The sequence below is a fragment of the Leiobunum rupestre genome, chromosome 2 (genome assembly GCF_980474605.1).
Source record: "Leiobunum rupestre chromosome 2, qqLeiRupe1.1.hap1, whole genome shotgun sequence".
NCBI classification, from domain to species: Eukaryota; Metazoa; Arthropoda; class Arachnida; order Opiliones; family Sclerosomatidae; genus Leiobunum; species Leiobunum rupestre.
Genome location: NC_143385.1, coordinates 45,741,493 through 45,761,768, shown reverse-complemented (window position 1 = coordinate 45,761,768; position 20,276 = coordinate 45,741,493). Strand labels below are relative to the sequence as shown.

The following is a 20,276-nucleotide window of genomic DNA, read 5'->3' as shown; positions in this document are numbered from 1 at the left end:
TGCAACGAGGGGCTGACCACTATCCGTAATCGGTGTACAAGCCCGTAGCTTTGACTATACTAAAGTGATTACGTAATCGATTACAGATTTAGCACTACCAAAGGCTGTAATCGTTGTATTGAATTTAAGGAATTGGTTAGCGCCTCGATCTGCAAAGCTATATGGAAGTTTGACACGTGTAACTGTTGAAATTTCGTTGTAGAAAACACTGATACAATTTTAGGATAACCTTTTGATGAAACCGATTTTACAATGATAAAACAGTGGTTATAATGACTAAATTGGAAATATAATCTTGAACACAACGTTTAATTTTTAAAAAGAGTGATTATAATGACTAAAACTGAGATAATAATTTTTAACCCGAGATTATATTAAAAAAACTGATTATAACGAATAGATTGAGATGATTAAAAATACTAAACACTGCTTATAATGATCAAAAACTATTATTGTAATGTTGAAACTGATTATATTTGGTACTATAACGTTTCAACCGATATTATAATCACAAAACTGTATTTATAAAGGCTAAGCCGAGAGGAAATTGATAAAACAGTGATTTTAGTGATTGAATAGTTATTATAATCGGGATAATAATGCTAACTTCGAGATTATAATGCTTAAATCTACACTCTAATGATTAAATCGACCTTATCCTCATAATACTGTGATAAAAATTACTAACGGCTATAATAACTAAACCATAATGTGTAAAAAATAAACCACAATGTTTAAATATAGACAAAAAAATGTTTAAGTAGTGAAATCATAGAATTATTAATGTTTTAATTAATATAAAATTTTGGCCACCTAAAGTGAAGTGAAGGGTGTATAATGAAATTAGTACACGTAAAAACGTTTAACTGTTATTTCATTTAAAATTGAAATTGTGGAAAATTTATTTCAGATTGTTTCATGTAACTGTATATATTTGGAAACGGATAAAGCAAAATATCCGCTTTTGTCACGTACGCTGATCGCAATACAAATAAACCGTCTCTATGATTTGATTCTCATAATTTAAGTTGAGCAACGATTCTCCGGGAAAAAAAAACGTTCGCTTTATATGTCAGTACGTTGCCCAACCGGGAAACGTTTAATATAAATACGGCGTAGCTTCGTTTCTCGCTTGGAAAGAGACAGAAGGGAAGAGTCGTTTATCTACTTCGTACAAGATTTAAAATGTTCGTAACGAAAATTGTATTTTTCTCACTGACAGTTTCATTAATTTCGTGTACTGGTAATTTAACGGTGATAACCAAATCCGGACCTATTAAAGGTATCGTTGTTGAAACACCAATTGGCAAAACAGTTAGGGAATTTTTGGGTATTCCTTATGCCAATCCGCCAATTGGTAATTTACGATTTAAATCCCCGGAAGCCGTGACACCGTGGAAAAACACCTTCCTCGCTTCGAAGAAATCCAAGTCCTGCATCCAAGGAGTTACTTACGAAGCGCCAGTCAACCAAACAAGACCATGGTGGATACCGGATTCTAAGGATACCTCCGAAGATTGCTTGACGCTTAATATCTGGACACCAACGGATTTGATTGATAAGAAGGCGGTAATTGCGTACGTTCACGGAGGTTCCTTCGAAGGTGGTACTTCAGCGTCGGACCAACTAGACGGCAAGATCATAGCGTCTGAAGGTGATGTTATTTTTGCGTCCATGAACTATCGAACCAATATTTTCGGTTTTATGTATATGGATGCTGACGAAGCACCTGGAAACATGGGTATGATGGATCAGGCTTTGGCGTTGAGATGGATCAAAGATAATGTGGAAGCCTTTGGAGGTGACCCTAACAGAGTGACACTTATGGGACTGAGTGCTGGTGGCGCCGCTGTAAATCATCATTTGGCCATACCATCCAGCGCTGGGCTTTTCCATCGACTAATAATTCAAAGTGGTACTAGCAATAACGATTGGGGGTACATTGACAGAACAACAGCCAAAAACATAAGCACAGACGTAGCTAATGCCGCTGGTTGTACTAACAATGCCAATAACACTTTGAATGTTTTAAAATGTCTCCGAAACTTAGACGCGGAGACGTTGGTTAATATATCAGTGAAAGTTAGTCAAAAGTCTCACTTAACGATCAAATGGGCTCCACTTCTGGACAAATCGTATTTGCCACTAGAGCCCGAAAGGGCGTTTGCCAAGAAAACGGTGAACCCTAATCTTGAAGTACTTTTGGGCACCACGTCTGATGAGGCGATTTTTTACGCAATGGAATTAAGCTTTATTAAACCATTAAACGATTCGTTTATCGACCAAGAAACCCTAAGAAATGTCATTAAGTTTTTCCTCAAGGTGAACGACGACCTTTTGCTGAACACAGTTCATTATCTGTACACGGACTGGGAGGATCCTGATAATAAATTTATAATTAGGGAACAACTGAAAAGATTCCTGACCGATTACTATTTTTTGTGCAAAACTAACTCTATGAGCGATTGGTTGGCAGATAACGGAAATAAAGTCTTCAGATACTTGTTCACTCACCGTCCTTCCGATTCGACTTTACCACCCTGGGCCGGATCAATTCACGGGGACGACGTCAATTTCGTCTTCGGATGGGCCTTGAATGCAACGAGCGTATTTTCCCAGAGCGAGCGGCAGTTGTCGAGGAATATTATCAATTACTTCACCAATTTCGCCAAATATGGGTAAGGCATTTTAACTCATATTGATTTTTATATTTAGCGAATGCATAGAAAACGCGTTTATGGTTTAATAAAAAGCAGGGCGTAGTGGGTCTGTCTACGTTTTACTAAATGTTCCTAGGTAGAAGGCAAGTGGATATTACTTTGATAATTTACAGTGGTATTTAATAGTATTAATACGTAAACATCGAATGCTTCCACTGAAAGTACGGAAAATAGTGCAATGAATAGAACTCTCAAACTATTTATTTAAGAGAAATTAAATAAGGATATTGTTTTAACGAGTAAATATTTTACCCTAAACTCTTGGCTCATACTTAGTTCATTGACTTACTAACGACCAGAAATTTTAATCGTAAACGATTTGTTTTAATAGTCCCTGTACTTAAACCAATTTCGAAAATTAAGGGCATTAACTTTATAACTTTAAAATTGGTTTTTAAATTATTTTGAAAATAAAAAATATTATATTTTTGATATTCTTACGCTCTCCGTAATTTAAGTACGGCTTCATTATTTGGTTGTGGTTGCAAAACACGATCTCATAACCGGTTCATTAACAACTGTAGTGTACAAGTTGTATCCGGTCGTGGTTCAACGTCTTCTTTGAAGTGATGTTACACCTCGCCCAATGTCCTTGGCCCAGTCGCGCGTAAAAGCGTTGATGATTGATCTACGTTCTTTTAACACCTTACACACACGCTCGGCGTACAAATACGATTTTTTTTTAAAAATGACGAAATCTTGTCTTTAACCATTTGAAACGCAACTAATGCTATGGGAAATATGTTGAAATGTCTTCTTTTCGTTAAATTAAATTAAATTAAATTTGACGAAATTAAATTCGACTAAATTAAATTCGACTAAATTAAATTCGACTAAATTAAATTCGACTAAATTAAATTTGACTAAATTAAATTTGATTAAATTAAATTCGACTAAATTAAATTCGACTAAATTAAATTCGACTAAATTAAATTCGACTAAATTAAATTCGACTAAATTAAATTCGACTAAATTAAATTCGACTAAATTAAATTCGACTAAATTAAATTTGACTAAATTAAATTTGACTAAATTAAATTCGACTAAATTAAATTCGACTAAATTAAATTCGACTAAATTAAATTCGACTAAATTAAATTCGACTAAATTAAATTCGACTAAATTAAATTCGACTAAATTAAATTCGACTAAATTAAATTCGACTAAATTAAATTCGACTAAATTAAATTCGACTAAATTAAATTCGACTAAATTAAATTCGACTAAATTAAATTCGACTAAATTAAATTTGACTAAATTAAATTCGACTAAATTAAATTCGACTAAATTAAATTCGACTAAATTAAATTCGACTAAATTAAATTCGACTAAATTAAATTCGACTAAATTAAATTGGACTAAATTAAATTGGACTAAATTAAATTTGACTAAATTAAATTTGACTAAATTAAATTTGACTAAATTAAATTTGACTAAATTAAATTTGACTAAATTAAATTTGACTAAATTAAATTCGACTAAATTAAATTAAACTAAATTAAATTAAACTAAATTAAATTAAACTAAATTAAATTAAACTAAATTAAATTTAACTAAATTAAATTTAACTAAATTAAATTAAACTAAATTAAATTTAACTAAATTAAATTTAACTAAATTAAATTTAACTAAATTATATTTAACTTTCGTTTACTCTTTTTAAAATTGTAATATAAATTGTTCTTATTTAGAGGGGCCCCTTCTAATGAACAGGACCCGTCCCTGAGCGGCAGCCTATAAAGGAGGGTTTCGGCAAGCGGGAGTAGTTCCACTTTTAACCCAGTAGCGGCAGCCTATAAAGGAGGGTGGCGGCAAGCGGGAGTAGTTCTAAGTTTTAACCCAGTGGCACAAGCTAGGATCAAACCCAACTCCTCTTGCTGCGAGGCGATAGCTGTAACCACTCCACCACCCCACATTTTGGCTATTGTAATATAGAAATAAGTACTTGTTAGATCATTGTACGATTATGTTGGGATTTATAAATTATTTATAAATAAATTTTATAGATATTTAAAAATCGCTTTTCCTATGCTTTAAATGTATTTTTATTTTTTTAATTAACTACAATATGTTTTATATATTTATAAAATAAACTGTCAAATTAATTATGTACTATTATCTAACACTTTTAAATTGCTATAAATTGAAACATTTCCCATTACATTATGAACAAATATTAAATTAATCAAATTAAATAATGATACTTAATTACATCTTTTTAAATTAGAAAACCAGACGGTATTGCTAGCTGTCCTTTGGGCGCTTGGCCCAAGTATTCCACAGCGAGGAAAGATCACATGAATTTAGGAACCGAACTGAAAATTGGTCACATCAAGGATTTGCATGTTCGAGAATGCGCTTTTTGGAATAACCTGTATTCTAAAATTAAACATTCCTTCAGTAAGAGTCAGTAACTCTTAAAATATTTGAAACCCAAATTCTATAATACCCTACAATATTCGAATCTTAATTGTTTGGAAAAATCCAAACTTTTATTGTACAAAAGTTGATTTCAACATAATTATTTTTGATATGAGCATAAATTAAAATGGAATTATTTCAAAATTCGCAATAGATAATCAAATTGGTATAAGAGGAAATTCTTTGAGGGTATGTTTATTAGAAAAAAAGGTAATTAAATTTAAAGGCTGTTAGGAAGTAACTAATTGGAATTTATTTAATATTTATTTTTGCATCTTTTATATATTTAAATGTATTTACTTATTTTATTATCTTTATTCCATGTGGTAATTTGTTTTATGTCACGTTCTCCAGGACGTATGTTTCTAACGCGCCATATTTTAAATCACGTTATTGAAATTTATATTATGTCGTATTTCCCCTGTCACGACAAGGGAGAAAGACGTCACCGGCGTGCGATTCCATGGCCGGAAGTAATGAGATACCGGCCTGGGTTGATTTTTAACTACTTCTGGGACAAAAGGGAAATGGAAGCAATGCTAAAATCGACTAAACATACTCATCCCTATATATAAATAACCACATTCTTGGAAACACTATTTTTCCAAAACAATGGTTAATGAAATTTAATTTTTTGGGATAACTTGAACTTAGTTTGAGGTTATTGTTGAAGATCGATGAAAACAACCAAGCAAGCAATAAATTAAAGTTAACTGATTCATTTATTTAAACGACTAAATGTAGCGAACTGATTACAGATTATTCGTGACCGAAACGCTAGCTTCTCTAAGGTAGCGCCTATGATCTGCTACACATAAATTAAAAAGTCATAAGAACAATTTTTCTTCAATTAACTTATCAAAATATAAGGAAACGATGCTAAAATTATATTAAAATGCAAGTATCATTATTTAAAAAGTAAAATTTATGAATGACGACGAGGAAAAACTAACGGCTTCTGCTTTAGCCTCTACCTATCCAGGTTTCATAGGCGAACCAAGGGGGGCGTAGCGATAGTTTTCGGTCGCAAATAGAGGGCAGGTATATATTCAGTAAAGAAAAAACAATCGTTATCGTTGAAACACTATGTACAAACATCAGACTTTAGCGCGTAATGTTTAAAAAGTAATTATCGTTTTAATTTTCAACAGAAATATAATTTTCATTTCAATGGTGTCTGATTGGTGGAGGCTGATTCATATTTGAGAAAATGATTTTAAAATATCCTGCAATGCAGGGTAATTAAATATGGTAACACATTTTCTGATTCATAGCTATATAGATCGAAAAATTTATCTTAAAAAAGTTTCATATTTATAAAAGTATATATTTTCGCCACAAACCTTAAATTGTCTCAGTGAAAAAAGAGCCTATTTCAACACAACCAAATATATTTGTTACTCTCTCATAAAGCATTTCGAACGGGAAAAGATGTCTGAAATCTTAGCTTCATTTCTTTCAGCGAAAGTAATTATTCAAAAAGTGAAAGGCATGCCTCCGCTCCAAAACGTAAAAAAGGATAAGATTTAATTTTAATTTAAAATTCATCAGTAGAATGAAACTTTGTGTAGAGCGAAAATAAAGAATGGTCGATAGAAAGAAATCCGTCTTCTCTGTATTCAAAGTTATTTGCAGAAATGCCATCCTACTTCTTAAAGCTTATGACAGAGTCCTATAAAAATGTTAAATCTAATCCACATATTAAGCTCAGATCCTTGGTATAAATAAGTTGTGCTTTATTAATTCTTCTTAAAGGCCTAGGATTTCTTCTGCCTGTTTTCCTTTAAGTTATCTTCCCGCCGCACAAATATCCTGGTGGTAGGCCTACCACCAGGATATTTGTGCGGCGGGAAGAGAACTTAAAGGAAAACAGGCAGAAGAAATCCTAGGCCTTTAAGAACCAGCCTTAAAGGAAACCAACATAAGTAAACCTCAAATGAAGATTTTTCGGTTTGTTCTTTAAATAACAAAAGGGTTTATGATTGGTATACATTGAAGATAATGCTTAGGAACACGGTTCTGGCATCAGTTCTGCGTATTTAAAATTTATCTTTGTAAGCATATTACGGGTGTAGCTATAATAACCAAGTGGTTTAAGTCGTATCAAATCACAGTGATCCAGAGATCCCAAATTTTGGAATAATGGGGAAATATTTTTAATATTATGGTTCAATTCACTGTACGATCTACTATAATAAAAGAAAGGGAACACTGAACATATGTGCCGTTTCTATTATTCCTTGGACCCAATTGTTTCCATTTACTAAGCCTTTAGTTTTTTATCGAAAAAGATAAGAAAACGATCCCTTAATTGTATCAAAAGTTCGTTATTAATTGAAAGAAGTATATAGTCACCACGTCAATTGAAAGAGAGTTACTTTTTTTTCTTCAAATGCCATAAGTACCAATTTAACTGAATTTCAAAAAAATTACAAAATGATCACCTTAGGCACACGCAAATAATTCTTGAACCCGTTCGAAGATTCGAGGCGTGTTACGAATTCGCGACCGAAAATTATGGTTGCGCTTCCTAACGGCGGCAGGCGGAACTACTCGTCGAAGATCAAATTTAATGACTGTGGAAGCTAGCAAGTTAGAAACTTAAGCAGACGCTTGAAGTTATTAGACCCCTTATACCCTTGCGTCAACTATACCCGTTTGGGTCGCCAATAGTTTCACAGCGATCAATAATGCTTTGTCGTAGGTCGTCAACGTTGCACATTTCAGTCTTGTGTACCAATTTTTCAAGATGTCCCCAGAACTAAAAGTTGGGTATGGGTAGAAATTCGTGTTCTTTGAGTAACAATGAGTAAAAACATTTTATTTGATAAGTGAAAAACAATTTCTACTAGCCAAAGCTTATTACGCGTTTGGATCGAGAATTATGATTTCGTTACGATTTAAAATAATGACAATGTGATATAAATTACCAAGATACACTGTAAAAAATTAATTTATGTTGTTTGTGGTTTATCAGAGGTTACCCAACAACAATCCATTGATCATTTTATTTACAAAAGATGTTCGAAATGGCCCCCATTAGCGTGTAGGCATGTTTGGACGCGTCTTCGGAAATATTCTTGAACACGACGAAAGATTTCTGGTGTGTTTCTGATTTTCTCGCAGGCGTCAATTATGCGTTGACGTAAGTCTTCAACTTCTCGAACCTCAGTCTTGTAAACCAGGTTTTTGATATGTTCCCAAAGGTAGAAAGCATATGGGTTCAAATCAGGAGATCTGGCTGGTCTTGCAATAGTTTCGCCTCGACTTATCCACCTCTGAGGAAACTCGGCTAAACTGCCTCCCCCCCCCCGGCTACGGGCCTGGATTTTGCAATGGACGTCACATCTTGGAGCAGGAAAGGTATTCTGGAGTAAAATAAGATGGAAACAAGCTCCACCTGAGTAAAATTCCCAGAATTATTTTTTGTGTGTTTGAACCCCAACAAGTGCAACTGTCTTAAAGCGGAAAAATGAAAAATAAAATTCGTTTTATTTTTCGATGGCGGTCGAAAACTAGATTAATTGTTTAGTTAGAGCTTTATGGGGGATGGTTTCTTCTGTCTTGACAATGGCACAAACGTGTGCTTAAACTAGTCGGTTTTTATAATAAATAACAATTACTTTACTTACGCATAATTCTCGTGTTTTTATTTAATTTTACTTTGATATTTAAATAAGTGAAAATTTTATAACAGCAATGAATTAAAATGATCATAACTATAGTCGACTTTGAAAGGTAATTAAACACTATAGCTGTTTGTAGTATAAATCATCAAATAGAGTTGTAACCGAGGCTTAGTTCTCCTTACAGAGGGAAATTAGTAAAAGATGCATAATAATGACTATGATCAAATCAAGTTTCAAAAAAGAAAAACATCTATAACAGAAAGCGGCCTTCAAATTGTTGGGTTCCTAATTTTTCATAAAAACATTATCAAATTATTGTACAATGAGCACTATTAATGATAATAAATAATAATTAATTCATTATTATTATTATTAATTAATTATTATTATTATTAATTAATTATTATTATTATTAATTAATTATTATTATTATTAATTAATTATTATTATTATTAATTAATTATTATTATTATTAATTAATTATTATTATTATTTATTAATTATTAATATTATTAATTAATTATTATTATTATTAATTAATTATTATTATTATTAATTAATTATTATTAATATTTAATAAGTAATTAATATTATTAATATTTAATAAGTAATTAATATTATTAATATTTAATAAGTAATTACTATTATTAATTAATTATTATTAATATTTAATAAGTAATTATTATTAATATTTAATAAGTAATTACTATTAATACTTAATAAGTAATTATTATTAATATTTAATAAGTAATTATTATTATTATTATTAATTAATTATTATTAAAAATATTTAATTTTAAAAGTGGGTGAGCTGTCCTGTAATATCATAATATCATAATATTAGTATTGTTAAGAATTTTAAATTCATTTAAGGTTTTCTTTAATTGATTTGAATGTTTTTCACGCATTTGTTTAAAAAGGTTTTTTTGTATATTCCTGATTTTGGAAAGTTTTCAAAAGAAGCTACTTCATTTTTAAACTTGGGTGACGATTTGGCTTTCAGAAATAACCAACTAGAACTCTCAAATTTTTGGATTATTTTGGTTATATTGTGAATTATTCAAACTCTAAACTTAAACTTCCCTTTGCATCTAAACCAGATTTTCATTATAAAAATTATATTTGACTTAAGGTAAATAAAAGTTCAAAAGAAACTAATTTTGCTTTAGGAAACTAGTTTTATAATAAATATATTTGCATAAATTCAAGAAGTTATAATTTTTTCTATAAAATCGAAATATCTTGCGTTTTCTTAGCGCAGCTGCATGGTGGCGCTATGTAAGTGGTGCCACGCGTTCGTCGCTCACCTATATTCAACAGAAGAAAGAAAGCTAATGTAGTGTAAAGCCATCCTAAGCTTATATAGGAAACCTATTAACTAAAATCTACATCATTGGCTGCCCATTCTAAATTCAGGTCGGGGAGCTAATTTGCTAACCCAAATATCGAGTTCTTAGGAGGGAAAACAAACGTTTATTGACAAAAGGCCAACAGTAGGGCCGACTAAAAAAAATACAAGCTGAGCGACCCACAAATTATTATTCGGAAAAGAGGTCAATATGCTGTTGGCCAGTTTGTGTGACTTTTATTAGTCGGGCCAACCCATGGCGCGGTTGGGACATCCCGACTAATCACCTAGTATTGGAAAGACATCACCCCGACCTAGTCCAGACCCAGTCCTCCCTACCAAAATCGAAGCGTTCGGGCCGACTGCGTTGTGCTACATGGGAAATAAAGGAATACCAGTACCATAGTTTTAACAAATTTTAAATTCCACACACGCAGAATAGTTAACACGTCTAAAAACCGCGATCGCGCATTATTAAATAAAATAATTTATTTCAAACATGCTAAATGATGGTTTACTAAGGGGGTTCAATTAAACCCCCATCGGCTTCAACGCAAGCTTGAGCTCGAACAATCATATCATAAAATGCACGGTTTATCATTTCAGGTGTTAGTTCTTTACAAGCAATTTCAATTATCCGACGAAGTTAGGCTCTCGTTTCAATAGGAGTTGCGTTAACCCCTTCTTTGATAAATAACCACTGTAAAAAGCCTAGCGGTGTCAGATCAGGATACCTTGCAGGTCAAAGAACTGGACCATTTCTTCCGATCCATCTGTTAGGAAACTCGTTGGTCAGGAATTCAGTTACCAAATTCGGTGTCTTTCTGCCACATGAAGGTCATCGATTGCAGATTGCATTTATGAACTTGCCCTGTATAAACCGCAAATAGTTTTGACCGATGAGATTTTGAGGCTAGAAGTCCAATCCCGAACTTGGTGATGATGTTTGATTCAGCAGTGAGGGTTTTCGTCCTGCCACGAGTGATTATTTTGATGGTGGAAGGTCCATTTCTAGATAAAGATATATGCGTCTTTGTAGACAACATGACGCATAAATTTTGGGATCGGAAGTTGATTCAATGAACGTCACTGAAACGTCATCAGAATGTAATTTAAATTGACTTCAACACCCTCGCTCTCCCTTTAAGCGTTTACGTTTATCGTGAACGCGCAGCAAATTCTTCAGCGTACAATAAGAAATTATCCAATTATTTATTTTTATTCATAACCGACAATTATCCAAAAAAATCAGAAAAAAACCCATTATTTTTGCATGTTAAATCGTTGTTTATTCATATAAAATGTTCATAAATAAACAGTTAACCAAATCTCGCGCCATGGCTTCAGGTTTTAAAACTTACACCGCGATTTTTTCTAATATTATTCATCTTAATCCTACTTGATCAACCTCTTCAACCCAACTTTCTTACTCCCGAGCTGCCTCCAAGAACATCACCTCGTCCAACTCGAACCGAACACCCACTCGTCCAACTCGAACAAAACTACCCATCAACAGCTAAAGACGCGTGTCTTCCGTTCTAAGCCCAATACGAACAACCAAGACCAAAAGAAAATAACAGCCTTAAACGGTATTTTAATTGACCCAACAATCTATTCTTTCTCGAATAAATAATTGATTGATGCCATCAAGACTGCTACCAATCCACCTCAAATATACTCCTTCTCTAGGGTTCAAGGAACGTTTCAAAAGGTTTTTCACAAACTCAACTTGCATTCCTCCAACGAGAGAAGTCGTTTTAGACGTTCCCTCTCACTTTGAGAATTCCGACTCTAGAGAACTAATGTACGACTGTGGAACTGTTGTCGACCTTATTAAGACTTTGCGCACCTCGTACGCTTTATTACTTTAATTTAACAAAAACCTGTATTTAAAAATTATAGAGATCAAATCAAAAAGTGGGAATTGGCCTGTTCTAATTTGTTTTTAGAATCATTCGGGGCGGATGGACCAGCCGAGTTCCATCCTGCATTGTCTGTTCATTCTTAAAGGAGAACTGTCACCAAAACCAAAATTTACAAGGTTTTTTACAGAAAGATAGAAAATATATTAATAATTATGTCCCTGAAATTTTATAGTTATTGGAAAAGTATTTAAAAAGTTACGCTACTTTTTCCGCAAACTACATCAAACGGCTTCAAAAATTTCAGAAATCGCGGTTGAACCTACGTGCAGCGCCAAAAGAATGAAGCGGCAAAAATTTTAGAAAGGGTGGCGTGTAAGGCATATTAAAAACACGAGTAACTACAGTCTACCAATATAACTAGGTTAAAAAGCCCATGAGAATGTCGTAGCAGACGGTAGTTCCGACCGAAAAACTATAAAACCCGGGAAAAAATATTTCGTTCACGAGATGGCGCTGCAGGTAGGTTCAACCAAGCGGTTCTGAGATTCTCGAGTCAGGGGGATAAAACACGAAATTTGGTTGCTAATAATAAATCAAATGCTGGAAATATTAACATGAAATTTTTTGTATAACCATTTTCGGACGTCCTCTATCCATTTAAATGGTTGTTAACCAATTTTAGGGTGGTGACAGTTCTCCTTTAACAACATTTTCATTTTTCTAATAATTATCGTAAAAGTATTAACAAATATGTAATATCAGAATGTTATTTCAAAGCGATAACCAGGAACCAATTTGAGGATTAAACTAGTATATAAGGATATACTCGTTAGTCTTTAATGGAAATAAAAATAAGTCTCTTAGCAATAATTTTTAATCCCTAAGGTATATTTATTGTTTTACCGTAGCTTCGACAAGTTGCGCGTGCCAAAATATACCACTAATATGTTTTATTAATTGCGTAACAGAAATATTATTTATTCATCCTTTATTCATTTTATTTTATTTTATCGTACATTTAAAATTGAATTTCTTATTTTTATATTATTTTTATCTCTTCAGTATAATTCCTTCTTAGCAAAGATAGTATACCCTATTTCCGCGAATAATACAATCGTAGAAATAGATAATCCGATAATCCATATTTTGAAGATTACTAAAAGTGTGGCTTTCCCAAGTGCGTGTGTCTGATCAATTTCTCTGGCTGTGTAAAACAATTGATAGTCTCTGAATAAAGATCTGACAGTTAATTGGTCTTGTCCAGTTTCAATATATCTTGCAATTCTAAAAAGCAAGAGAAATTCCATGTCAAATGTGCCCAATCGTGACGGTTATGTTGGCAAGACTCTTTCTAGCGGTATTGCATCTTGTTGCTGTAAACTTAGAAGTTATAATTCTACTTAGAATTTTAGTATTCTGTCTCTCGTTTTAGCTAAACTTTAGATAAGCCACTTTAGGTGATATGTTATTTAGCTTTTTAAAATTTTCTTTTTATTCCATCAAATTCTTACCAATCATTAGAGTTATTAATTGAAAAATAGCCTTATTCTAAAGGATGATAAAATTAGCGAACAAGTAGATTAGTCCAGTATGAAAAGGGATAATAAAGCTAAACCCTAAACAAATTTGAAGAAATTTAAAATCTTACTAGCCAGATTTCCCGCACGGTACTTACGAGTCCCAAATAGGACGAAACGGGTCTGGCGTTGGAATTTAATTTTATTTTATTTAGTTTTTCACTCGAAGATCTATTTGGTCCGAGTTTCGCGCCTTTTTGTTTGTTCGAAGACCTATCGGTACGAGCTTTTAGTAAGTTTTTAAATTTCTTCAAATTTGTTTAGGGTTTAGCTTTATTATCCCTTTTCATAATGGACTAATCTATACTTATTCGCTAATTTTATCATCCTTTACAATGCAGTCCATAGGTGTATAGGTGGTTCCTTTTAACTAGCCTTATTCTAGACTAAAAAGTCAAATATGATATTTGAGAAGTGAGTTAGATATTACTTAAGAATTTTAATTATTAAGTCCTTTGGTTATTGAAATGTTTTGGTTAAATTTACCATAAAATCACTTACAAATTATTAGAATTTTCAATAATATAATGTGGCACTCTCCTAACAAATGATAAACTTCTGCATGACCAATGCAAAGGCTTAGTTCCGATAAAAATACGCCTTCCACTCGCTAGCAGACGATCTTTAATACGTAAGGATAAAGAAAAAATAAATCTTTCACTCTCGATCAAAGTAGCTTTGCCTTCTAAGAAGAAATCGATTTCGAACTCTCCTAAATTCCAAACCTCCATGCCTCGTCTTTCGAAAATTTTCAAGAGATCCATGTACTCTTTATTTTTAATGTTCTGTAAACAAATTGGTGGAACTTTTAGAAAAAGTGAGAGCGTGTTAAATATTTCAAGAATCATTATTAAGTTACGAATTTAAAAGAAAAATAGGAACGAAAACTATCATATTTTTGATAAAAACCCTTTTAAAAAAATTGTGGTTGAAGAGAAATAACCGATATTAGAGAGTTTCAGGAATCTATTTCTAGGCGTAAACGCGAACCTCTACGTATCTTCCCGACGTGTGGGTCAAAATTTCGTTCATCAAGAATTGTGTAAAATTATTTACGTGAAATACGACGCCATCTATGTTTAAAATATGATACTGGTAAGGCTACATGCACCAATAACATCTTTAAGTTGTTAAAGGGATCCCTCACTCACAACAGGGGAAGGCATAGGGGTCACAAAAAAACTGGTTTTGAAGCACACTGCAAGTCTGGATTTTATGTTACCCCTATGCCTCCCCCTGTTGTAAGAGATGGATCCCTTTAAGCATAAATGGCAGTAATGCAAACTGATCGATTGTAACATAAAATTATTTTTGACATTTATTTCCAGAACTGAAGTGATAGTAGGTGATCACTTTTCCAAAGAGAAGCAAATCCTTGATCACCTTTCAAATAATTTATATAATAATAATAATAATCAGCTAGCTCGTCATCTAGCGACTTTTAATGCCATTAAACAGGTAGCCGGGTGCCCGGGTTACAATACGTAGGAGGGTGGTGGCAATCCCTTCATGCCACGCGAGACAAACAGCTCCCTACACTAACAATTGTAAGTATTACCGTTAACCTCTACAAGTTCTGGTCTGCTTCTTTCGAAAGAAATTTGGGCTTTGTTTCTTAAGACCAAAATGTATAAAAAATTTCACAATTAAACCATTTAAAACCTTTTGTGGAAACTAATTTTGATTTAATTTCTGTAGGTATTTTGAACAATTTCATTTATTAGCCATTAAGATACGAGTCATAAAATTAAAATTAATTAATTAAAATTAATAACCAAGATTGTATTCAGGTTAAAACAGGGAGTATGAAACTTTAAATATAACCTCTGTTTTCATGTTTTCCGTAAGATATTCACGGCTTGCACAGAAAGAGAGCTTGCCAACCTACCGGAATTAATTTACACATACTTGATGTAACTTACTTCTAGAACATTCAAGAAAGTAGAATGCACTCGAATCATGGGAACTGTTATTCTCGAAGAAATTAAGTCGTTAAGTGTATTTATTGTTTTAGAGTTTCCGGCAATGATGTCACTCTTTGTATTCCCCGAGTATGCTTTCATTAATACGGTGGTTACCAAGAGCCAACAAGATATGAGAAGTTTGCTGGACAGATTTCCATTTCTCAAATCCAATGCTGAAAATATCAAAAACTAAGTTTTAAGTTTGGTTTAGCTCAACGTGCTAAAGAGTTTTTTCTAAAAAGTGTGAAATTTTTAATTAGAAATAGCAAATTATATTGATCAATTAAATATAAATTAGCTCTCTTGGATAATTTATTTATACTTCGGCATAGTATTTAAACAAAAATGACATTATTATGCAAAACATACATTGTATGGAAGACGTCTGCAAAACTTAACAGGTGAAAGTAGGGTCGTACTCCAAAAATGATTTAAATTCTGTTCTTTTAAAAAAAAACTAACTAAAAAATATAAAATCTCGTAAAGCGATAAAAATTGTGAAGTACTAATTTCCATGCACAAAGCTTTTTTTTGTCACCAAAATTACAGCGATTCAACCTCTATGGTTTGATTTTTAACCTTTTTAAAACGTTATAGCTAAAGTTTCAAGATAATTATTTTTAGATTTAGCTCTTCCTAGTAAGTTTTTGGGTAGCTATTTATGGCTATAGGGACAAATGATTTCGTTAACATAGAAAAATAACTATCAACAAATGAAGTATTCACCAACTCCAAATAATTGAAATAGCAGATTTCAATAAGCATGAATGATATTTCTGGTTTAATTTGGCTACTTGTTATAATCCACTCAAAAACTAAAAATTAAGAATTTAACTACTATTTTAAAACTGATTTCCTTGATTTCATAGTTTTGGAAAGTGAGCGTGTAGTGTATTTTTTCCTCTTTCGTAACACTCTGAAAGTAAATCATTTAAGTGAATAGAAAACGAAATTAAATACTCTTCTCTTAAGATAAATAACTGTAAAAACAATCATTAATAGACACGGATCCTGCATGCTTATTAAAAACGTTATTTAATTAAACGTTTTGGGCCCAAAAATTTTAAAATTGAATAAATTTATTCAATTTTAAAATTTTTAGCTTGGTATTATATACACTATCAGTTTATAAAAACCTATTTTTAAATATTGTCCGTGTCTTAATGTGTCTTTTCCCACAAAATGGTTAAATGTGGGGGCAAAGCAGTCGCGCATCCGTAGGAAGGTGGTGGAAAGCCCTTCATGCCACGCGAACTAATAGCTCCCTACACTTACTATTACCGTACCCCTCTACAAGGTTTTATAGAAATGAGAAACCGAAGAACTCGAGGGAAGACCCCTTTAACCAGTGAGGAGAGAACTTGCAAACTCAATGCAGAAGGAGTGACGAATTCCTGTAGCAAGGGTTAAGTTGTGGCAAAGAATTATAAATGGAAAATATTGGAAGGCGTCAACAAATGATAGAGTATGCAATAAAAATTTTGTGAGTGGATATCCACGCTGGGAAATAGATGACGTAGATTGGGTTACACATGAAACCCACTGAATCTAAAGATTTGCCCAAAACCTCCATAAATTATGAAAAAACTTTTAATCAATTAGAAGTTGAGTCACCAATTTTAACTGATTCCGGAATAGAGATGCAATGAAAGAAATGCCAAGAAGGTAAATACGTGCAATTCTCAAACTTTATGAGTAAAAACTTTACACACAATTCATTTTAGAGAAAAATCGAAATGGAGTTGCGAGATAAAAATTGGCTGTCACTATCTCTTAATGAGTCTTTAAAGTTTCACGATTCTGATGTTGGCCACATAAGCAAACCCAATGACATAGTTACCTATAAAAGTATAATTTTCCCATGTTTGTCCCCTAATAATTTAATTCTCTCAAACAAATACTTACCCTTTATTATATGAAAATTATTTATAGAAAGAACAATTTAAGAAAGCTGAGAAAATTAATCGTCAAAAGATTTGGTCAGTGGAAAAACACCAACATGATGATAACGTGCCTAGATTTTTCACAGGATTACCAACATTTTCAGTTTTGTGGTTATTTAAGTAAGAATGGAAAATTCATATGGTCCAGTGTTTTTTAATAAATATTCCATTAGCTATCTTTAGGAAAAAGCAAGCCATATGAGATCAAGATTGATTTCATTATTAATCAAATAAGTGAAGATATGAGAAAAGTTGAGTGGAAGGATTACGGAAAGAATATTAGTCCCAACAGAAGTTGGGATTTCGTTTGGATCAGGAAGAATACTACATGTAAGAATTCTGTAAAATGGCAAACATGTCCTTATTTTTATTTTTAAGATTAAATTCATAATGTAATGATGTTGAAGAACTAAATGTTCATTTTATTGCGAGGTTTACTTTGTCACGTGTCTTGTACGTTAGAATATTGAACCAAGATGAAGATTGTAAACACTTTTGAGAGTTAGTAAAAATTGCTTCATTTTTTATTGGGCCTTGGCCCGTCTTCGGATTGTTTTCAACGTTGTATATTTCGATGACATTTAAATTTGAAATTTTTTCCAATTTGATTTAAATGGTACACCTTTTACTTAAGAAATTTGTTTCAGGTCTTTAATTGTTACCGACGGTTTTAAATCTGAATCTAATCGTAGGTCCATCACTACTTCCTATCCTGACGATAGCTGACGGGACTGATTTCGCATTAGTACCTTTTATGCGCATGCGTGCATATATTAGAGAAAAGGCTCATCAATTAAAAATTACCAAACTATTTTTAACATAAGAGGATTGTTTATTTTACTTATAAAAAATATAGTTTCGGGTTGTAAATTTTATATTAATGACTTTTGACTTAATCTAGACAGCTTTTCTAATAGCATTACTTCTTTATCTAGCTATTAAATGTTTATTTCACCGTAAGAACTATCAACATGAATTTTTAGTACACTTCTATGTTCTGAAGTGATTGTCACTAGCTCGTTTAAATTCTTATTTAAAAATCTATAAACTGCAATACTTATACGATTTTGAAGAATATATGTCACTAAGAGCCAAATTCTTGAAGAGAACGTTCTAAACGTTACTGTTACTCTCTGATTCGGTGCTAAAAGAGGCATCGTCACTAACGAAACGATAAAAAGCGCTGCTAAGAAGCATGTCCAAACAGTAGTGCTCAATCCCTTGATAGAAAACACTTCTTGTCCTTTAAGGTCTCTGGGATTAATGCACGTGTAGAGATATTTGTAATTCATGGCCAGGCAATTACAAAAGTGTTGATTAGTGACGGTGAAAGCCCATGGCGTCAGTAGCGACGATGTCACATCAATAATCTGAAATTTTTAGTATAGTTACATCAATTCATGTGGTATCTGTTTGATATTCAATATAGCTATACTACATGTATGTATGTTTTAGAAACTAAACATGTTATAGGTCTATATTATGTAACATACTTAGAAAATTCTGGAACGAATTTCTTAAATTTTAATTATTGAACAAATTATTTCCTCTCTAGAACACTAAATTGTAATTAAAGTTTTGAGCGCATTAATTGTTCAAACAAAGCTTTGAATTTCATTGGGTTGTACGTAAATTTGATCTAAATGTTCATATTTAAAATTGTCTTTAAAATATGAAGTGATGCATTGTAATTATATTTAGAGGTTCATACATGAGGGTGGTATGATCCTAATACAATAAATATTTTAGCTCGTTTTGGTAAATTAATTCGTATTTCTCTAAAAGAAAACGAAAATTGTTTCGTGGATATACCAACGCATATTATAATTGTTGCCGTAATTCACTACACAATTTATACCTTATTAAAATTATCTGACTTTTTATATACTTGATCTTTCTGATATTTAAAAACACAAACCAAATCATTTTTAAACCTTAAATTATATATATCTCATTTTAACTTTAAATTCATGAAATGTTATTAAAATATTTCAAGAGATTCCCCCAGACATAAGAGACAACTTAGTTATGGCTATCTAGAAGCATCTACTTACCCCTTCGTTCTTTGCTTTGAAGAAAAGATTGTTACTACTGTAGTATGGAGCCCATCTGCCCAAATTTGAAAGAATTGATTGGGGATTCTTATAATTAAGCCTGGGGAGAAAACCAAAGCAAAATACATTTTCATAGCGTGATATACCGATATTAAGAGTTTAAACCAGGGTATAAAAATTAATATTTATCCTTTTTCCTTTCACATAATTTTATTATAATATTATTTAGATAATAACCGAATGATTATTTAAACAGCGATTGTATGGTCAAAATACGACTTGTTTCGATAATTTTTTATTTGGAAAAACTGCATTCAACGGGAAAGATTTGAACACGGGGTCATTTTGGGAAGAAAATAAGTAACAAGATTTGCTCCCGAAAGTTCAAACACACTTTTTTCGATGCTAACTAAAAATGAGTTTCTCACTGTGACCATGTTTGAAGATAGCACAATGAGCAGCCATTTTTTAAAATCTAGAAAAGCTATATTTGCGTTGCTGTTTTTAAAACATGGCCGTTCCTTTTGGTACCTTCGCACTTGCGCAGTTGCTGTTATTAAAATTAAAATGTTTCTCACTTGCATAAGAAAAGTCAGTGACACCGAAACATTGCTTTAGTGATAAGGTGATAAGTAGAAGTTAATAGATTATCTCGACGAAATGCTCGCCATATAGCCTATTATAGATTTTCCCACTACTTAAAATCGGTTAAAATAAAATTATAGAGCATGTAATTTCCTATATAAAAGTATTAA

General features: G+C 32.2%; 1 protein-coding gene across 1 annotated transcript; it reads left to right on the top strand.

Annotated features, from left to right (window-relative positions):
• The first annotated feature begins 1,185 nt into the window (after window positions 1-1,185).
• On the top strand, window positions 1,186-5,169 carry LOC149957606 (cholinesterase-like). The gene is made up of 2 exons (XM_090164849.1): window positions 1,186-2,678; window positions 4,948-5,169. The coding sequence occupies exons 1-2, from the start codon at window positions 1,186-1,188 to the stop codon at window positions 5,132-5,134; spliced, it is 1,680 nt and encodes a 559-aa protein (XP_090020975.1). The 3' UTR covers window positions 5,135-5,169.
• The last annotated feature ends 15,107 nt before the right edge of the window (window positions 5,170-20,276 follow it).

Bases quoted from the DNA above. Each gene is read 5' to 3' on its own strand.
- LOC149957606 (XM_090164849.1), top strand. From the start codon at position 1,186: ATGTTCGTAACGAAAATTGTATTTTTCTCACTGACAGTTTCATTAATT. The intron at 2,679-4,947 runs GTAAGGCATTTT...TTTTTAAATTAG, and splicing joins ACCAATTTCGCCAAATATGG to AAAACCAGACGGTATTGCTA.